This window comes from Sphaerodactylus townsendi, linkage group LG07 (genome assembly GCF_021028975.2).
Source record: "Sphaerodactylus townsendi isolate TG3544 linkage group LG07, MPM_Stown_v2.3, whole genome shotgun sequence".
Lineage (NCBI taxonomy): Eukaryota > Metazoa > Chordata > Lepidosauria > Squamata > Sphaerodactylidae > Sphaerodactylus > Sphaerodactylus townsendi.
The window spans coordinates 113,078,949-113,099,846 of record NC_059431.1 but is presented as its reverse complement, the minus strand read 5'-3'; the positions used below and the strand labels follow the sequence as shown (position 1 = coordinate 113,099,846).

General features: G+C 44.8%; 2 protein-coding genes across 2 annotated transcripts in view; both read right to left on the bottom strand.

Annotated features, from left to right (window-relative positions):
- Positions 1 to 440, bottom strand: part of LOC125437069 (vomeronasal type-2 receptor 26-like) — a 30,012-nt gene extending 29,572 nt beyond the window's left edge. The window contains exon 1 of the mRNA XM_048504438.1: positions 294 to 440. Within this exon, the coding sequence (XP_048360395.1) occupies positions 294 to 440 (147 nt within the window). The remainder of the gene's footprint in view (positions 1 to 293) is intronic.
- A 56-nt stretch (positions 441 to 496) lies between these two features.
- LOC125437068 (vomeronasal type-2 receptor 26-like) lies at positions 497 to 20,526 on the bottom strand. Its single transcript, XM_048504437.1, has 8 exons — positions 20,447 to 20,526; positions 16,366 to 16,657; positions 13,752 to 13,949; positions 13,182 to 13,409; positions 8,558 to 8,684; positions 3,575 to 4,472; positions 1,000 to 1,027; positions 497 to 634 (listed from the first exon to the last, which is right to left on the bottom strand). The coding sequence occupies exons 1-8, from the start codon at positions 20,524 to 20,526 to the stop codon at positions 497 to 499; spliced, it is 1,989 nt and encodes a 662-aa protein (XP_048360394.1).
- Between the last annotated feature and the right edge of the window lie 372 nt (positions 20,527 to 20,898).

The following is a 20,898-nucleotide window of genomic DNA, read 5'->3' as shown; positions in this document are numbered from 1 at the left end:
GTCATTCAAATCGGTTTTCATTAACATATGGATATCACAATAGGTCTCCAGAAAGTTTGTGTATAATTCATCCTAACTTTGTGTACTGGATTCCTCGTTGTATTGTTGTTTATCATACAAACATACTGTATGCAGAATTATTTATGCCTAATAAAGGTTTACTGTACTGTACTGTACTTTGCTGAACTCATACACGAGATTATTGACACCAAGAAATTAAAGGGAGAAGCAGCTCAGCACATGCAGTCTCTGCACGAAGGGATGACTCCAGCTGGACACAAGAATCCACATACTTGTTCCATGTCATCTGCAAAACAGCCAACCATCCTGAAGAACGCGACCCTCATGGCCAGGTAGAATTCATGCATGGCTTCTGCTACAGTTGCCAGGCAGACACCAAACTGCTGTTTTATCTCGCAGAAACTGTTTGGGCTGGGCATGTACTAGATAGCCAGACTATCATCTCCACCTGGAATGCAGCCCACATGTTCATGTCCTAATGCTGCAAATGGGGTCTACGGCTGTCCATGATCCTCATGAACGTCTTCCTGGTCATGAACCCCATGAACGTCTTCTCAGCCATTCCTTGTCGTCCCAATAAGCCATTACACATTTGTGCCACCAGTCCCTGCTCCTGTACGCAGGGGGGCAGCCGCCAGGGCAAACCATGCCCAACTGCAGCATCTCCTCAGTGCAGCAGCCTGAAGAGATGCCTGGGCCATCTCTTCCTGATAGTGGGCACACACAACGAGAGCACCATTGCATGATGCTGAGGAGGTGCGCCACCTGCACCACAAACACACCCAGCAGCTGCACGACCTCTGGATCCGGATCAATGCTCAATAGGTTCAGATCTCCCCACTCACAAAATGTGCCTCTACCCAAAAACTGCAGGGCAGGTGTAAAGGCGGGCACCAGCAATTCAAATTCAAAAGACAGGGTGGAGACGTTCATTCAAGCTGCCTCCCCAAAACAACAGCCAATCAGAACTTGGGACACCGGGGATGTTTGCGCATTCACGGATGCGCTTGCAGCGTAAATACTAAAGATCTGGTCTTCACTCGATTCCTTCAGAGAATCAGGCAGCCATTTGAAGGGAGAAACCAGGATAAAATAGACCCGGATTTTAAGATACCGATTGTCACCTGGTATAATTGTGCCATGCAGAAATGGCCTCTGCTTTTCTGGCTGCATTCTGACTAGCAGCAAGTCTATGGGACATAAGAAGAGTGCTTACCTAATTATCACAATATTGTTATTATTCCTACTATGGAAGATATTTCCCCAGACCTTGCATTACAAAATTTGATTCTGAACTGGAAAAGAGACAGAATCACTGAATTTTTAATTATCAAGCCTAAGTCTTTATACAATCAACAACCAAAGTCTTTTTAATGACATTTTTAATTTATTTTACACATCTAAATAACACTTACATAGAAAGATAAAACATCCTGATCTAATCCCCCTCCCCTTATAATAAAAATACTAAAAGAAAAGAAAAGAAAAAGAACACATACACAAACACCTAACATACATACGGTGACTTCCAGCAACCTCACTAAGGATCCAAGAATAAATCTAACTCTGCGCTTATAATTAACATCTATATTTTTTAAACTTTTAGTCCTTCTTATAAAGTTGTCTTAATCCAATATGCTGTTTTCATTTAAGTCTCAAATCATGCTATTGTTTCTCTGTTTGTATATGTTTTCAATAAGTAGTCCACAAAGGATTTCCAGTCTTTCAGAAAATTGTCCATATTCTTGTCTCTTATAATGGCCATCAGCCTTGCATACTCTGTGACTTTCAAGATCCGGTCTTGTTTTGTTGGAATTTTGTTGTCCCTATTTGTATGCATATAAAATCCTTGCTGCAGTTGTCATATATGTAAAAAGTGTTCTATATTGATCAGGAATACTTTCCCCCATCAATCCCAACAGAAATGCCTCAGGGTTTTTTTTCAATTGTTATTTTCAAATCTTTTCCATTTCTTTTAATATCACATCCCAAAACAATTCTGCCTGTTTACATATCCAGCACATATGAAAAAAGAACCATCCTGTTCACATTTCTAGCATTTGTTTGATATTCCCTTATACGTTTCTGACAAATTTTTGGTGTCAAATACCATCTTTGCATCATCTTACAATAATTTTCTTTCAAGTTATAAGAAGCTATACATTTCAAATCTTTTTTTTGATAATCTTTCCCATTGTTCCATTTGTATGCTTCTCCCCACATTTTTGGCCCATTTTACTCCCTCTTCCTCAGCATCCCACTTTAATAACATCTAGTACATTTTAGTAATCAATTTATCATCATTTATACATAGGTTATTTTCAAATTCTGTTATCTGTATGGCAAAATCTATATTTTTGTTGTCCGCTTTCAATGTTTCTAGTAATTGATAATAATGAAACCATGAAGAGAGTCAACATAATGTAATGGTTAAGAGCAGGTGCACTCTAATATGGAGAACCAGGTTTGATTCCCCGCTGTGCGACTTGAGCTGTGGAGGCATATCTGGTGAACCAGATAAGCTTGTGCACTCCAACACATGCCAGCTGGGTGACCTTGGCCTAGTCACAGTTCTTCGGAGCTCTCTCAGCCCCTCATACCTCATAGGGTGTTTGTAGTGGGGGGGAGGAAAAGGAGATTGTAAACCCCTTTGTGTCTCCTTACAGGAGAGAAAGGGTGGATATAAATTCAAAACTCTTCTTCTTCTTCTTCTTCTTCTTCGTCTTCGTCTTCTTCTTCTTCTTCTTCTTCTTCTTCTTCTTCAATTTTTAACTATATCTTTTAATTCATCCAGTGGTTTAAGCTCCCAGTTCTCGTTCCAATACAACAACAATTATCTTGAGTAAGTCATTCCTCCTGCATATTCACTTTTTTCTTGAAAATGCTTCTATTGGGCACAACCATAAGGGAGTTACACTTGCAATAAACCTTTTGTATCTCAACCATACCCAGAGCAGACTCCCTCTAACATAGTGGCTTGTAAATTATTTTTGAATCTATGCTTTATTGTACCACAAGTAACCATGTACCCAAACCTTCTTTGAAACCCCACAACAACCTAAGTCTTTATACAACCAACAGATGTTCTTCTCACTCTTTAACATTTACCTCCCCCCACAAAAAAACCCCTGAGGCCGTTTCTGCACGGCCCCCTCGCGCCCCCACGCCGGCAGGAGTTCTGTCGGCTTGGGGGCGGGAGCCTGCTCGCACGCAAGCCTGGAGGTCGGAGGACAGTGTGGGCGGGGCTACGATGCCCCGTAGGCGACGAGGAGGACACCGTAAGTGGGGCAGGGGAGGGAGAAAGCGTCTTCCCGGCGGCGCGGTTCGCACCGCGTCGCAGGGAAGACGATCCCTCCCCAACAACAACCCTTTAAAGGGTTGTTGTTTAGGGCAGCTTGACGCCGCCCTGGGGGGAGGGAAGAGGCGTCAGGTCGCCGCTGCTGCGTTGCAGCAGCAGCGCCTGTGCGAACGGCGGCCTGGGGGCGCCTTTTTTGGCACCCCCAGGCCGTCGTAAACGGGCCATGCAGATACGGCCTGAGTGTTGCGATATCACTTCTTATTCCTCATCATCTGCTTTCTGCTGTTCAGCTCAGGCCTTAGTAGTATCAGGTAGCATTTGGGAAAAAAGATGCAGCCCAGCAGCCCAGCACTAGAGCCTAAGATAGAGAAGATCTCCACAGCTACTACGTATTTTCCTTTGGTGCTCAGGTAGGCTGGGACAAAGGATATCCAAACACTGCAGAAGACCAACATGCTGAAAGTGATGAACTTAGCTTCATTAAAACTGCCTGGTAACTTTCTGGCTAGAAAAGCCACAATGAAGCTGATCGTGGCTAGGAAGACCATGTAGCCCAAGACACAGTAAAATATGGTGACTGAACCTTCATTGCATTCCAAAATGATCTCCCCAAAGGTTGAGTGCATGTCCAGGTCTGGAAATGGGGGGGAAGTACCCAACCAAATTGCACAAATGCCCACTTGAACAAGAGAGAAAGAAATGACAACAGAATATGCAAATCTCCTCCCCATCAATTTGCTAAAAATATTTCCTGGCTTGGAGGCCATGAAAGCTACCACCACGGTAATGGTTTTTGCCAAAACAGAAGAAACACAGACAGAGAAAACGATGCCAAAGATTGTTTGTCGGAGGAGACAGGTCCATGTCTTTGGCTGTCCAATGAATAGCAATGAGCAATTGAAGCAAAGGAGGAGGGAGGTGAGGAGAATGTAAGTGAGACTCCGGTTGTTGGCTTTGACTATGGGAGTGTCCTGGTGCTTAATGTAAATTCCAAGTGTCAGAGCCTTGATCAGAGAAAAGAAAACAGTTAAGCAGGTTAACAGAATGCTCAAAGGTTCCACAAAGGAGAGGAAGTTTGGGGTCTTGGGAATACAGTGATCTCGATTGCTGTTTGGATAGTGATCTTCTGGGCAAGTGATACAGTATTCCATGTCTGTAAGAAGAAGATACACGTCTTTTACAATACTCAAAATGGTGAACAGGAATAGGGTGCAGATTTATAAGATGTTCTTTAAACGAATACTTTCAACCCTCAATAAGAGCAGTTTGGTACTCCTATAGTAACCTCAGAACCACTTGCTATAATCTTTGGGAACTCCTGGAGAACAGGATAAGTCCCAGTGGACTGGAGGAGGGCTAATGTTATCCCCATCTTCAAAAAGGGGAGAAAGAAGGACCCTAATAATTACCGTCCAGTCAGCCTGACATCAATACCAGGGAGGATTCTGGAGTAGATCATTAAACAGATGGTCTGCTAGGACTTAGAAGGGAATACTGTGATCACAAAAAGTCAGCATGGGCTTCTGAAAAACAAGTCATGCCAGACTAATCTTATCTCTTTTTTTGATAGCATGACAAGCTTGGTAGATGAAGGGAATACTGTGTGGATGTAGCATACCTTGATTTTAGTAAAGCTTTCAAGAAGAAGAAGAAGAAGAAGAAGGAGAAGAAGGAGAAGAAGAAGAGAAGAAGAAGAGGAGGAGGAGGAGGAGGAGGAGTTTGGATTTATATCCCCCTTTCTTTCCTGCAGGAGACTCAATGGGGCTTACAATCTCCTTGCCCTTCCCCCCTCACAACAAACACCCTGTGAGGGAGGTGGGGCTGAGAGAGCTCCGAGAAGCTGTGACTAGCCCAAGGTCACCCAGCTGGCGTGTGTGGGAGTGCACAGGCTAATCTGAATTCCCCAGATAAGCCTCCACAGCTCAGGCAGCAGAGCTGGGAATCAAACCCGGTTCCTCCAGATTAGATACATGAGCTCTTAACCTCCTACGCCACTGCTGCTCCAAGGTGCCCCATAGTATTCTTGCAAGTAAGCTATTGAAATGTGGATTCGATAATGCTACTGTTAGCTGGATTTCTAATTGGTTCACTGACTGAACTCTAAGGGTGCTCATCAATGGCTCATCTTCATCCTGGAGAGAAGTGACTATGGGGTGCCACAGGGTTCTGTCCTGGGCCCAGTGCTATTCAATTTTTTAATCACTTGGATAATGGAAAAGAGGGCATGCTAATCAAATTTGCAGATGACACCAAAATAGGAGGGGTAGCTAATACCACAGAGGACAGAGTCAGAATTCAAAATGACCTGGACAGACCTGGATCAAAACAAACAAAATGAATTTCTACAGAGATAAATGTAAGATACTCCATTTAGGCAGAAAACTTGAAATTCACAGATATAGGATGGGTGACACCTAACTTGACAACATTACATGTGAAAGGGATCTGAAAGTCTTAGTAGACCATAAACTGAACATCAAACTGAAAGTGTGATGCGGTGGCCAGGAAACGAGCGTGATTCTTGGCCATATCAATAGGAGTGTAGTGTCTAGATCAGGGGTAGGGAACCTGCGGCTCTCCAGATGTTCAGGAACTACAATTCCCATCAGCCCCTACCATGGCAGCCCCTTCCTGCTGCTCCCCATCTGGGAGTTCAGTCACCCCCCCCCATGTTCCTCTGGGGAGGGAGGGGCTGCAGTCTTGCAAAGGATTGTGCAGTTGCATGGAGAGCCCGATGCAGCTCTGCAGAAGCTCCCCCACCCCCCAAAACCCGTGTTTGGAGGCCCAAAGCCCCCCCTCCCATAGACCCTCTTCTACCTTCCCTGCAGTCCACATTGCTCTTCCTGTTTATTCCTCTCCCCACATTGTCTTTGAGTTGAGGCTGGGAGCGAAAGAAATACATTTGTGTCCTTTACTCCCTCTCTTTTGGTCGCTTTTCTCCGTTCTCCCTGGGCTTGCAAGTGAGGCCACAGTCCAGAGCAGCCCCCCACCCCCCAATGGCAGCTATCACAAGAAGCGGAGGGGCAGCGGCTTCGAGATGGCACTGCTGTGCCACCCTCTGCTGGTCAAGGGCATCTCAGAGGCTGGACTCCCATGCAGTGAATGGCGCCACTTTGTGCTACTAGGAAAGGGACGGGTTTCCTGTGGGAGGAGGGGGGGAGGTAAAGGCAGCTGGCTATTCCCTATAGCGCACCACAGTCCGCTCCCCCATACCCCAGGGAGGGGCTGGCACCCGTGCCAAGTGCCCTGCCGTCTCAGACTGGCGTGCTCCTAACCCGATTGCACTTTATTTAATTTTTATTATTTATATGTATTTTTATTTGCCTCAAAAGCTGCTTGAAATCTGTGTGTGTCAATAAACTGCACTGGATGTCATCTGGAAAAAATCAGCCCCTACCAGCATGGCCAATTGGCCATGCTGACAGAGGCTGATGGGAATTGTAGTTCCTGAACATCTGGAGAGCCGCAGGTTCCCTACCCCTGGTCTAGATCAAGGGATGTAATTGTACCTATTCTGCATTGGTTAGACCTCACCTGGAATATTTTGTACAGTTCTGGCACCACAATTGAAGAAGGATATTGACAAGCTGGAATGGGTCCAGAGGAGGGCAACCAAAATAGTAAAAGGTCTGGCATCCATACCTTACAAGGAGAGACTTAGGGAGCTGGGTATGTTTAGTTTGGTGAAGATAAGGTTAAGAGGTGACATGATAGCCATGTTTAGAAATTTGAAGGGATGTCATGTTGGTAAGGGAGCAAGCTTGTGTTCTGCTGCTCCAGAGATCAGGACCAGGAGTAATGGGTTCAAGGTGAAGGAGCAGCAGTGGCATAGTGGTTAAGAGCAGGTGCATTCTAATTTGGAGAAACCGGGTTTGATTCTCCGCTCTGCCGCTTGAGTTGTGGAGGCTTATCTGGGGGATTCAGATTAGCCTGTGCACTCCCACACATGCCAGCTGGGTGACCTTGGGCTAGTCACAGCACAAAGTGTTTTTAGCCTGCTGTGCTGGGAACTGAACTTGTGTAGGTCTACTTTAAAATGTTAAAGTATACAAGTAATACGTGCTGCTCATGTGACATGTTTTTTTCTTACAGAGAGAAACCAATAATGGTTGCAGCATCTTTGAGGTGCACCTTTGCCACCATCACTTTCATGTGGTACTCATTTTTCTACTTGAAGATCCCAGAGATCAATTAGAAAACCGTTTGAATCCCTCTGGCTCTGGAGACCCATTATCTTAAAACGATTCTCTATCCCTGAGGAGTCTTGGGCCAAATACAGCGTCCCAGGGACAGCAAAAATGCCGTCCCTGGGAGAGCTTTTGCGCAGGACGTGTTGCGGCTTCGCAGCAGCGCTGTCCTGGCTTTCCCCCCGGTGGCATGAAGCCGCCCCTGAAAACCTCGCTCAATGAGCGAAGTATTTGAAAAACAGCGTCTTCCCGCCGGCACGGTGCGAACCGCACCGCCGGGAAGATGCTGCTTCCCCCATTGATTCCACTCACCTTCTTATGCAGCGTCCCTCTGGAGGCCTGCAGAGACCCACCCATGCTGCCCTCCAACCTCTAGAGGTTGCAGGGCAGTGTGGGCAGGGCCCTGCAGTCCTCCAGAGGGACACTGCACAAGAAGGTGAGTGGCGGGGGACCACCGAGAAGTGGTCCCACGTGGAGCCACCTCTCCGACTGAAGGGGAAGTCAGGGCTGTGTGCACGCTAGCGAGCGAACGGTCCCTGTGCCTTTACCGGCATACTTCATGCCTGTGGAGGTGCATTTCCACGTGTGTGCAGAAACAGCCTTGGTATCTCTGTAAGACCCCAAGCAGGTTGTGATCTATCCATGACAAAGGAAGTGTCATCCATTTCTGTATGCTCCAATCACGTTCCTTCCACCCAGCACAAAATACCAGATTGAAAGTGTGATTGCACAATGTGTAGGTTCAATATTACCTGAGGTAGGCAAAGAGTTTGCATGGAGGCCATGAAATCCTGTGCTGCTCCTAACAAGACAACCTGAGCATAAATGTATTTCACCATAACATGCTTGCAGTTCTAAACAATGACTGCAAATTCTTGGATAAATGCACGATATAGAAACATATAGTCTTTCACTCCTTTTCATGATTTTCAATTCAACCTCACAAATTGTGGATATTGAAATTACCTTGTAGATCTCTCCTCTAACTAGTGGCCTCACACAATTCTTGTACAGGTGATGTGATGAATAGTTGTAACTGCACTTTGCTTACCGATCTGGGGTGAGATCATCCCTTTGGGACAGGGGACACAATTGAAGCAGCAGAATTTCTCTCCTTCTTTCTGTGACTTGCTGTGTCCTGGATGGCAGTAGTCATCGCATAAAGAGAAGGGAGGCACCTATCCATGAGGAATGGAAGGAGTCACACTTGAGTATAGCAAAGCACATGTGGCCCTCAGAAAACTATAAATGAGCAGAGCAGGCTAAAAAGCTATAATGACAGGTGGAAGAAAGGATGAATGGAAGAAAAGATGTCATACTCTGCCTGTCTTAAAGACTAACAGCCCAATCCAAGCCTATTTATGGTGTGATAAGGTTAAAGTAAATAAAGCTTTTCATAACCATTACATTAGAAATGTCAGATTGAGAATATGCAGTAAATTTAAACCTAGATTATGTCCAGTAAATTTAAACCTAGATTATGTCCAAGAATACTGAAGTGGTTGTTGCCATAAAAAGCGCTGTTTACACAGGAAATGACTTTTGAACTGAAATGGATGACAGGAAATGACTTTTGAACAGACAATGATTGTCAGAAGGCATTGCTTTTGACTGGTTCCCTTATTCACAATTATCCGAGAGATTTAAGTTAGATCAAAGACTGTACGGTTTTGAAAATACCAAAACTGACTTTGAAATGTAATTACGTACAAATGATGACCATCTTATTTCTCAAATGTGCCATCTTTTAGGATGTTGTGGGTTTTCTGGGTTGTAAGGCCGTGTACAACCCCAAAAACCAACAACATCCTAGTGATTCCCACCGTGAAAGCCTTCGACAGTATCATCTATTGTTGCAGTATGAAACAGAGAACAAGTGAACTCTAAAAGAGAACTTTTAATGAAAGAGAAACTATTATATGCTGAACTGAGAAAGACGGGGGGGGGCGTTTTCCCACTTACCAGTAGCTGCACGCTACTGTAGGCAAGTAGCGCGGGGTCCCCCGGCACTCCACACTACAGGGGCGGTGACAACGCAGCCACCCCGACGCTGCCGCTGTCGCACCCCCTCAGCGCGCGTCATTCCTGGTGCTCTTCCAAACGGCGCCTTTTGATGACCCCATGCAGAGCATGGGGTCGTGGGGAAGCCCGGGTGCACGCCAAAAATGATGCGTGCTGTGAGCAGTGCGCAGCATAGGGGGGTCAATTTCAATAAGCCTATATTGGCATATACACGATAATATAAAATACAGTTCCAGTTAAAAAGTGAATAGTAAAAAACTTCGCGTTTGTCATACATTCAGTTTACAAACTTCTGGCAAAAACTTTGCCACTATAAGGCAACAATGAAAATCCTGACAGTTTAAAAGCATAACTACTTTGTCTGATTCAGTATAATCAATCATAGGGTCTATAGCTTGGGATAGCAGGCTGGATCGGAGTTCTTGGTATAATATGCAGTTCAGGAGGATGTGTGGGATGGAATCCAGCTGTCCTATGCTACAGGTACAGAACCTCTTATCGCTTGGAAGACCTTTAAGTCTTCCTCTGTGTAGTGGAGATGGCATGATGTTAAATCTAGCCAGCATATAGGCTCTCCTGTGTATGGGATTTGTGAGCGCTGTAATATAGTAGGCTGGGTATCCCTGCGTGAAAGGAATTGACATATTTGTTGGTGAACAAGATTTATTCGCCAAGCTCTGCAGTTGTTGATAGTCCATTGCTAACAGCCTCTCTTTAATGAGGGCAAAAGTTTCAGTAAAGGTTAGCATATTGAAGGAGTCACTGTCATAGCCCAGTTCCCCGATCTTTGCTGTAACTATTGTGCCCCATTTCGAATGGTGGAGTTCACTCAAGGTTAAGTTGGGTCAATGAGTTTCTGGAGCTTCGGTAGTGAATATTTCACCAGAATTTTATAATGATTAGCCAAATAGTGGCCCCTATAGAATATTGGCCAGATTCTAAACATAAGACTGTGTATGGGACGCAGTTTGGCACGCCAAATAATTTGTGCAAGAATTTGGAGTGGAATGATTTGATAATGCTGTTATTCGGAATTAGCCAAATAGGAGCTCCATAGAGTAGCTGGGCTCTCACCTTCGCTTGGAAGACTTGCAGAGCTGGGGGGATATATTGGTTACCCCTGGAGTAATAGAACCTCTTAATGGCGCCAACACTTGATTGAGCCCGGGCCAGTGCATACTTTAGATGAGTGGACCATGACAGGTTGTTGTTGAACCAGAGTCCTAAATACTTGAAAGTTGTTACTTGCTCGATATAATGGCCCTTTATCTTCCAGGTTTGCTTTTTGTTACTTTTCCCAAAGACCAGAATCTTAGTTTTATCATAGTTCACCTGCAAGTCATTTGTCTCGCAGAAGTTGATGAATTTATGCAGGAGTCTTGTTAAACCCACACGAGTGAGGGACAGTAGGGCTGCATCATCTGCAAATAGCAGAAGAGGGACATGCTTTGGGCCGATCTTAGGGCTATGCCCGTCCACCCGGGCCAGCATAGGGGGGTCATGGCAAGTGGGGAAACGCCCAGAGAGAGAGAGAGAGAGAGAGAGAGAGAGAGAGAGAGAGAGAGAGAGAGAGAGAGAGCATTCTGTACAGAAGACTGAGTGAGAGTCAGTCTGGGCTATACTGAGAGTGAGGAAATAGAAATGGAGTCAAATCCTGAGATGATCTCAGAGACGTCAAGGTGCGAGAAAGCAGCTTGAGGTAAAGTGAAAGTCACCTCAGCAGAAGGTGTTTTCTCATTTTGTTTTATTCATAGTATTCTTTTGTGAAATGCTTAATGCAAAGAAGATATACAAATAAAATCTTATTTTGTTAAATGTAACCTGGAATCCAGTGGTGGGATCCAAAAATTTTAGTAACAGGTTCCCATGGTGGTGGGATTCAAACTGTGGCGTAGCGCCAATGGGGCTGGGTGGGGCACGACGGGGGTGTGGCTGGGCATTCTGGGGGCGGGGCATTCCTGGGGGGGCTGTGGCAAGGACGCAGCCGCTACACCGGTCCTTGGGTGGGAAACGAATGCACATAGGCGCAGGCTGCCATGCATGCCGGTGCACTTCCTGCTAGACTGCTTCAAGTTCTGCGCGCCTACTGCTGAGAGGAGGGGCATAACTAAGGCAAAAATCCTGTGGCAAAATCACCAATTAGTAACCACCTCTCGGCACACACAAATAATTAGTAACCTACTCTCGGGAACCTGTGAGAACCTGCTGGATCCCACCTCTGCTGGAATCCCACACTAAAAATTTCCTCAGGATCACATAGCGTCTCAGAACTGCTATAAGCTGAGACACACTATTTCAGAAGAAAGTATGAAGGGCGGGAGAAAGAAACGAATAAATAGATATTATTTTGAACCTATTATATTTATTTGTAAAGAAATAAGAGTGACTATCACAATTATCAGTAGCGAGTATTAAGTTGGGATTTTAAGTGTGTGGTTAAAGAGCAAGTGGTATTCATTTTTTTACTGTTAAAGCTCAAGGTAGACGGAATCGGGAGTCCTTATATGAAATGTACTTTTTAAAAAATGTGTGAGCTTTTTCTGTGCTTTGCTTTTTGTAAGTGTTCTAAGTACAGATAAAATGTGCAGGAAAAAAGCGCTTCAGTTTGCAGAATAAAGAAGGCGAATTGTCCAATCCGGGGGGGGGGGGGGCTGTTCAGATGTGCTGCAGATTCACTCCAGTGTCTTTGTCTCCTCTGCTGGAATAAGCAACACCCCCGCCAGCAGAGAGGGTAAGGACAATTCCTCATTACAGCTCCGTGGCAGCAAAACCCTGAAGTGGGTGCCACTATGGAGCTACACTGGTGTGCTATCAGATGCCAGCATGGGGGTGGGGGTGGGGTATTCCCAGGGGTGGATCTGACTTCAGTTGGCTACCCCTCAGGCTTTGGTGCTTTGGTAATGCCACGGCCTGGGGCACAACTCTGGCCCTTTCCTTACTTACCTTAAGCCCTGCGCTACTCTCCTCAAGTAGCGTGGGGTCCAGCTGCACTCCCCACTTCAGGGGCGGTGGGAACGCAGCCGCCCCAACGCTGCCTCTCTCGCACCCCCTCAGCGCGTGTAATTCCTGGCGCCTTTTGAAATGGCACCTTTTGATGACCCTGCACAGAACGCGGGGTCGTGGGGAAACCAAGGCGCGAGCCAGGAATTGCGTGCGCTGGGAATTGTGCGCAGCAACCCTCAGACAAAGGTAAGTGCGGAAAGGGCCTCTGTTTCAGGCAATGTTGGGCTTTGCAGGTGGGCTGGTGAATTTTTATTTTTTCTTGCTTCCCTGTGCTGCGTAGAACCCATCTGAAGGTGGGCCACCTCAGGCTTTGGACGGGACTGAAAATCCCCCTGTTCTTGTTTCAGCAATGAAGAATCTTCGTGGGATTTTCATGCACTTTTTAGTGTATCTTGTTTTACCGCGGCACCAACATTGCTAAATTTCCTTGCAGGTTTAATGTGAATTAGGTGATGCTAAAATCACATAAGAATCACATCAACAAACCTTCGTATCTATTATAAATCAGTCACTACCAAGAACTACTTCCTTTGGCTGCTCAAAGAGGCAGTTCTGCATCTGTTACTTCAAAAATCATCTCTACAGAAAAATGTTGGGGCCTGAAGCCTACTGTTTTTTTTCAGTTGAGGAACACTGCACATTTCTCTTACCTGACTCAGATTATGGTGCCACTCAATTTTATCCGGCTGCACAGTGAGCTGTTTCCCTGCAGGTGCGTGAGGATCCAACTTTCCAACTTTCACACGGGCATAGGAATTATTAGGAAAAGTGACCACATTTGTAATATCCAACTCAGCTTCCAATTCTCCACAATCATTGAATGCAATTTCATCTCCAGCACTGTTGTTGAATGATATTCTATGAAGGAATGGGTATAGCTAGGCAGAGAGAGAGAGAGGATGAAAGCCACTGTAAAATTATCAAAGATATTGAAACTGCTTTCTGGAAGAGGCTTGGAGCCTTTAATCTAGAAGAAAACCACTTGAAAGGCTGTAGTTATTCAATTATGGCAGTGGACATCATGTTTTTTCAGATTTGAGATGGAAATATTCAGGACATTGGAAATCATGGGGAATTCCCCCACCATACCTGAATCCCCATTCAAGTTTGGCGATTTGCTTTTGAAGTCATGGTTACACTGCAACCTAACTGTTGGACTTTACACCAGTCTATGGTGCCCACAGTATAAGAAGGGACCTCCATCAGTGACGAGAGATTACCTGCCAGGGCTCCACATCCAGTCTGCCCCTGTTCTCTTTTGTTCTGTAGCTGGCTGTGGAGGAGTACATGGTGTGCAAGGAATGAGCTAGAGCGTATACGGCATTGTAGATACTGTAGCTGTGACCAGTCATGCTCATTTCAAAAAATGTCGCCGGCATAGTTTCCAGACTTTCCTCCCCAGTGCATGTTTCATTGAGCTTTGTGGGACCCACAGAATTTGAAAAGGAACAATCGAACATTTGTTCCCAAACACCCTTGATGAAGCCATCCCGTTTGGCCCAGAAAGGCGTTACAGTCTGGAGGAATTTGTGAAAACCCGTTAGCTCATTTGTGTGGATGGTGAAGCCCAAAGCACCATGAAGCATCTGTACATTGAAAAACTTCAGGAATACAATTAATGCCAGGTCAACCTGGACTGTTGTAACCCACACTTTCCCTGCAGAAATTCTCTGCACATATTTCGCTTCCATCAGAAAAGTCAATGTTTTCGTTGCCCATAGAATGCCTGCCAGAGACAAAACAGTTGAAATATCCCCGTGTACAACAACTACATTGGTTTTTCTCTCCAGGAAATCTGGATTGTTACTAAAAAAGTAAAAAATTGCTCCATGATAATAATCAAAATGCAGATTTTTTTTCATTCTTTCCATGAAGGATACACAAATTCCATTCCTGGAAAGCATCGGCTCCAATGCCTGCAAGAAACGTTCTCCATCATCGCCTTCGGAACTAATAAGCCCAACCCATTTCCACCGGAAATGCAGAAGTAACTTGACAATTCCCACATATTGAAGTGCTTCACTGGAGACCATGCGGTAGTAGGAGAAAAAACGGGTTTCATCACTCGTTGCTGATGCAAAAGAACCATACGAAATCTACAGCAAAATTAAGAGAGTGATAAGAAGAAATGTTCAGTTACTTCTCTCAAGCAGCAAATATTTGAAAACATACACTTTACATTCTTGTTTGCATTTTATACTGATTTTCTCCCTAAAACGATGAATTCAAAATCATGAATACAGTTATACTTTCTCAAACATTTAGGCTGATTCCGCATGGGCCAAAAACAGCGGTGTGAAAATGGTGTGAAAACGGCATAAACCCTTTTACACCCTTTTAAACCCTTTTACACCATTTTCACACTGCTGTTTTTGGCCCATGCGGAATCAGTCTTAGGCCCCTTCCGCACACGCAGAACAATGCATTTTCAAACTACTTTAACAACTGTTTGCAAGTGGATTTTGCTATTCCGCACAGCTTCAAAGAGCATTGAAAGCAGTTTGAAAGTGAATTATTCTGCATGTGCGGAAGGAGTCTCTGTTAAAGTCCAATTAGTATAACCCTTCTGCTTGTAGAAAATAGATTTGAAAATAGAGGACAGTCCATTTTTTAACATTACTGCCATGCTTCAATTCTACTACTGCTATTGATCTTCTTGTGGGGGACACTGCTTAAGTACCTAAATCTAATGAACATTGTGGCCGTAACATTGGAAAATACAATTGCCATCTTGTTAGAAATTGGTTTTAACGTTTATATTTCTATACTCTTTTTAGTTTATTGTATTGTTTTATTGTGGCATATATGTAAGCCAGCTCGAGTCCCTTTGGGAGATTGGTAGGATAGAAATGTAATATATAAACAAACAAACAAATAGGGATTGATTTAATATGTGGAGAATTATAACCTTCCACAACTATGTGGGAGAATTTGGCATACTGTGTAGATGCAAAAGCAACTTGAAGGAAGGAGGAAATGAAATTCCACAACTGCAGCACAAGGAAGTTATACAACCACTGATACTGTCCACTGATACTAAGTATCAGCTGTTAAGCTCAGGATGTGATGAGCTGTTGGCATCCAAGGGATAAATTATGAGCACTCACAGTTGCTGAATACAGTATGTTTACCGGTACCAGCCAATATCTTGTTGTAAAGTTCTCCTTGCCAAAAGCACTACTTTTCAGGTTGCTATATTTTTTTTTCTTCCTCTATGTGTAATTGTGCAATTCATAAAGGGCACACTGGTTACGTTGAAATGACTAACAAATAAGATTGCCTTTCACCACTTAGAAGAAGAAGAAGAAGAAGAGTTTGGATTTATGCTCAGGTTTTTTATTGTTATGATTATTGTTATGCCAAATAAAGGCTTATTATTATTATTATTATTATTATTATATCCCCTTTTTCTCTCCTTGTAGGAGACTCAAAGGAGCTTACAATCTCCTTGTCCTTCCCCCCTCACAACAAACACCCTGTGAGGTAGGTGGGGCTGAGAGAGCTCCAAGAAGCTGTGACTAGCCCAAGGTTACCCAGCTGGCATGTGTGGGAGTGCACAGGCTAATCTGAATTCCCCAGATAAGCCTCCACAGCTTAGGCAGCAGAGCTGGGAATCAAACCCGGTTCCTCGAGATTAGATACACGAGCTCTTAACCTCCTTCGCCACTTAATCACAGATCTATTCAAGGTATCCACAAATAAACATATCTGTCATTGCCTCGATCATGATACTTCTGCTTTCTAAAACTTAAATTTTACTACTAAAAAGAGGGGGGAAAGCAACTAATGTTTGAAGCATGAGGGAAACTGATGGTCTTCCATCATCGTACTCACCTGTGGAATCTTGTAAAGTCTTAAGATGTCTGCCATGCGTGAAGAGGAATCAGCATCAAGTCCTCCAATTACTCCTATTACATTTTTTGGGATTCCACATTTATAGTTGGGTATGTAGCGATGCGACTTGAAGAGCAGGTCCAGAGTTCTATGATAAGTCACCTTTGCATCATTATAGTTGTCATGAATGTGGAATCCAAGAGTGTCATTGGGCAAGATCTTGGGATTCTTATTGATCTCATTGACAGCAAATACCATGGCCAGGAGGTGTTGGTAGAACTTGGGTACAAACCTGAAAGGAAAACAGTTTAGTTCACATGAGAATTCTGCATTACAGTGGCTTTAAAAAAAATCAAAGTACAGTTAAGAAGTACATAAGAAGATCTCTGCTGGTCCAAACTACAGGTACGAGTGTAACCCCCATGCTCAGAATGGGTTGACCCAGAAAGGGGTGGAGACCCAAAGCAGGAGGAGGCTGCAGAGCTCATGTAGTTTGGAGGAGACAAGGCTACCAGACTCGGACCTTGATTTGTATAAGTCCTTAACACCTTGTTAAGATAACTTCAGTGTTGTTGGGAACTAGTGGGAAGGTAGTTGTTTATTTTTGCTATGTTGTAAATGTTGGAGTTTGTTGTTTCAGGGTTTCTTTTTGTGTTTGTAATGGGTGAGAGTTCTCCTGGAAACCTTCATCATGTTGAATCCTGTTCACCAAGCCCTTGGAGTCTTCAGGAGCCAACCCACTTGCAAAGAAGAATTGGACTTGGCAGAATCAGTAGACTTTAAATATAAGGACTTGAAAATGCAACCTGGACCTTGAAATGTGATGTTAAATGTTGATGTTATATGTTAAGAAAGTAAATATTTTTGTTTTTAAAATTTGTTGTTGCAAACTCATTCCAAGTGCTGCCCCACAGAACCCACAGATAGAGGTTACACGAGAGTCCTGGGAAGCCCACAAGAAGGGTGTGGAAGTAAGAGCTTTCTACATGGCAATGTGTATTCAAACCTTTGCTAACACTAGCCATGGTGTAGTGCAGTGAAACAGTTGAGCAGATGGGATCTAATTTGGAGAACCAGGTTTTATTCCCCTCTCCTGTAGATTCGCTGGTGAATTGGATTTGGATTTGGTTCCCTGCTTCTACACAAGATGCCTGCTGGGTGACCTTGGGCTAATCTGTAGTGGGGAGAGGAAGGGAAAGGAGTTTGTAAGCACCATTGAGTCTCCTTACAGGAATGATAGAAGGGGTATAAATCCAACATTCAGGAGCAGCAGTGGCATAGGAGGTTAAGAGCTCGTGTATCTAGTCTGGAGGAACCGGGTTTGATTCCCAGCTCTGCCGCCTGAGCTGTGGAGGCTTCTTGGAGCTCTCTCAGCCCCACCTACCTCACAAAGTGTTTGTTGTGAGGGGGGAAGGGCAAGGAGATTGTAAGCCCCTTTGAGTCTCCTGCAGGAGAGAAAGGGGGGATATAAATCCAAACTCCTCCTCCTCCTCCTCCTCCTCCTCCTCCTCCTCCTTCTTCTTCTTCTTCTTCTTCTTCTTCTTCTTCTTCTTCTTCTTCTTCTTCTCCTCCTCCTCCTCCTCCTCCTCCTCCTCCTCCTCCTCCTCCTCCTCCTCCTCCTCTACCTTCCTTTCCCCATTCTTGTGAAATGGTGCAATTTTTTCAACAAAATAATCAAACCTCATAGTCGTTACCATATCAAGTGTAATCAAGGATTCTGGATCAAGAATGCTTTTTAGGCTTCTTGCACTGTTGCTTATTCAACTCCATTGATAGCCATGCATATAGCTACATCTATGTATGTATGATATTACCTCCCCCCAAATTAAAAGAAACTGCTATCGTTAAATTTTAACATAGCATCGGGGTGGGTGATTACGTACCTTGGAATATCAAGAAGAAGATAAAAAGTTTGGATTTATGCTCTGCTGTTCCCAACCACTTTCTAAAAATCTAGCCTAGCCATGGCCAGGAAGTGAAAGGCAACCTTGCCATGTGCCCTGTGCAAGTGGCTTATGCAAGTCCATAGGCTGTGCCACAGGTTTTGCTGGCATAAGTGTGCACTGGCAAACAGTGGTGTAACTCCCATTGGGCAAAGTGGGCAGATGCCCAGGGTGCCATCTTGTGTTGGGCGCCAAAAATGCAGGTTCGTTTGTGGGTTTTTTCTATTTTCAGTGTTTTTTCTGTTTTTGGCCTGAAAGGGGTGCAGTTTTTAGGCTAGCAGCACCAAAATTTCAGAGATGTTTCAGGAGAATCTCCTGATGCTATCGCACAGGTTTGGTGAGGTTTGGTTTAGGGAGCCCAAAGTTATTGACTCCCAAAAGGGGTGCCTCATCCCCCATTGTTTCCAATGGGAGCGAATAGGAGATGGGGGCTACACCTTTGAGGGTCCAGAACTTTGGACCCCCTGAACCAAACTGCACCAAACTTGGGGGGGGGGGGTGACATCAGGACAGTCTCCAGATAATACCCTGAAATTTTGGTATGATACATCCAAATATGCACCCCCTTCAGGAACATCCCAGAAATTTGCCCAAGAATCTTTGTTCTGCATTGAGTTTTCTGTATTGCTGCCAATGGGGGATGCAGTCAGGGGGAGGGGACATTTCTGAAGGCACAGTCTCAAAGTTTTCAGTGTGTCACCAGGAGACTTCCCTTATAATACCCCCCAGGTTTGGTGCATTTTGGTTCAGGGGGGCCAAAGTTATGGACCCTCAAAGGGGGTGCCCCATCCCTCATTCTAAGGAGATGGGTGCTACCCTTTTGAGGGTCCATAACTTTGCCCCCCCAAACAAAAATGCACCAAACACTGATACACTGAAATTTTGGTGCTGATATGTCTAAAATGAACCCCTGCAGGCACCAATGACCTGGTGCAAAAAAAATTTTTGGGTCGTGGTGGGGTGGCCGCCAATGCGGGGGTGGTATCCGACTCAGGTTTTGCTCAGGGCTCCAGTTTGCCTCGTTACGCCCCTGCTGGCAAATGGGGCTTTCCTAACCTGAAAGGACTTGGTATGTTAACTAAAGCTGGCTCTGCCCCTTGGGAACACCTCTTCAGTGCCAGCATGGGCTTTTGTGCCAGAGGAATGTTGGCTCCGTGGCTGCAATGGCACCCGGCCATCGCACTCCTGTGAAGCTCCCTGTTTCCCCATCAATACCTCTGCGCCAGCATAAATGCCACTTATGCCCATGCAGGCATCACACTGCCTCCTCAGCAGCTTCACCCTCTCCTTTGGATTGCACTGTAAATAACTTATGAAAGCAAACACCATCCTGCACTTTGCAAAGTGGGAACTCTCAGCACATATTTCCAGTCATCTAGAGGGTATAAATGTCTCAGAAAAGGTTAAGCAGGCCTCTTGACCCTGTATGCTCAGTTCCGCACCTTCCATGATTTCACAATGGTCACTTTCAATTCCTGTAGATACGTTTGTGTGTGTGTGTGTGCTGTCAAAATCATGGCTGATATATGGGGACATAAGAACATAAGAACATAAGAACAAGCCAGCTGGATCAGACCAGAGTCCATCTAGTCCAGCTCTCTGCTACTCGCAGTGGCCCACCAGGTGCCTTTGGGAGCTCACATGCAGGAGGTGAAAGCAATGGCCTTCTGCGGCTGTTGCTCCCGGTCACCTGGTCTGTTAAGGCATTTGCAATCTCAGATCAAAGAGGATCAAGATTGGTAGCCAGAGATCGACTTCTCCTCCATAAATCTGTCCAAGCCCCTTTTAAAGCTATCCAGGTTAGTGGCCATCACCACCTCCTGTGGCAGCGTATTCCAAACACCAATCTGGACCTCATTGGATTTTCAAGGAAGGAACAAAGCAAATTGATGGTGGTTTGCCCGGGCCTACCTTCTCTTGGACTTCTGGAAGAACTGTGACTGGTCTAAGGTCACCCAGCAGGGTCCATGTGGAGAAGTGAGGAATCAAACCGGGTTCTCCAGGTTATAGCCTGCTACTTTTAACTACCACACCACTCTAGCTCTCTGGATTTTATATCCCCCATTTTCGGCTAAAAGGAAACTGCTGTCACAAATCATTAACATGAAAGTGTTGGGGGAGGAGAAATGATTACTTACACTGGAAATTCAATAGACTGCTGAGAAGGGTTTTTCTTGAAAGAAGATTCAGGGTTAATGACAGCAATGTATGTTGTCATCCCGCCAAGCAGGATTTGATCCGGCTGGTACCACTCATGTTGAATTGGGAGGGGATTCACCCGTGCACAATTCAAAGTCTGGCCTTCCTGCCCCATTTGAAAGAACAGCAGAAAGAACAGCAGAGACTCCACCCTAATGATAGTAAAGCTTCGCTCAAGGTGCTGATTCTCTTTTTTTTCCCCTCTGCATTGTCTCCAGGAGTTACACAGGCTTGCTTGAATTATAGACTGCCTTGTCAACTGTTAAACATCTTTCAGGCTGAACGGGGTTCAAAAAGCATGTCTTCAGTCTTTCATTCTAGTTATGACTAATTGTAATGAAGTATTTCAGATTGTTGTTGGTTGAATTTTTATGGAACACCTTTTGGTGTT

Bases quoted from the DNA above. Each gene is read 5' to 3' on its own strand.
- LOC125437068 (XM_048504437.1), bottom strand. From the start codon at position 20,526: ATGACAACATACATTGCTGTCATTAACCCTGAATCTTCTTTCAAGAAA. The intron at 13,950-16,365 runs GTGAGTACGATG...GGTCCCACAAAG, and splicing joins GACTTTACAAGATTCCACAG to CTCAATGAAACATGCACTGG. The intron at 1,028-3,574 runs GTGATATCGCAA...TTACGCTGCAAG, and splicing joins CAGATGATGAGGAATAAGAA to CGCATCCGTGAATGCGCAAA.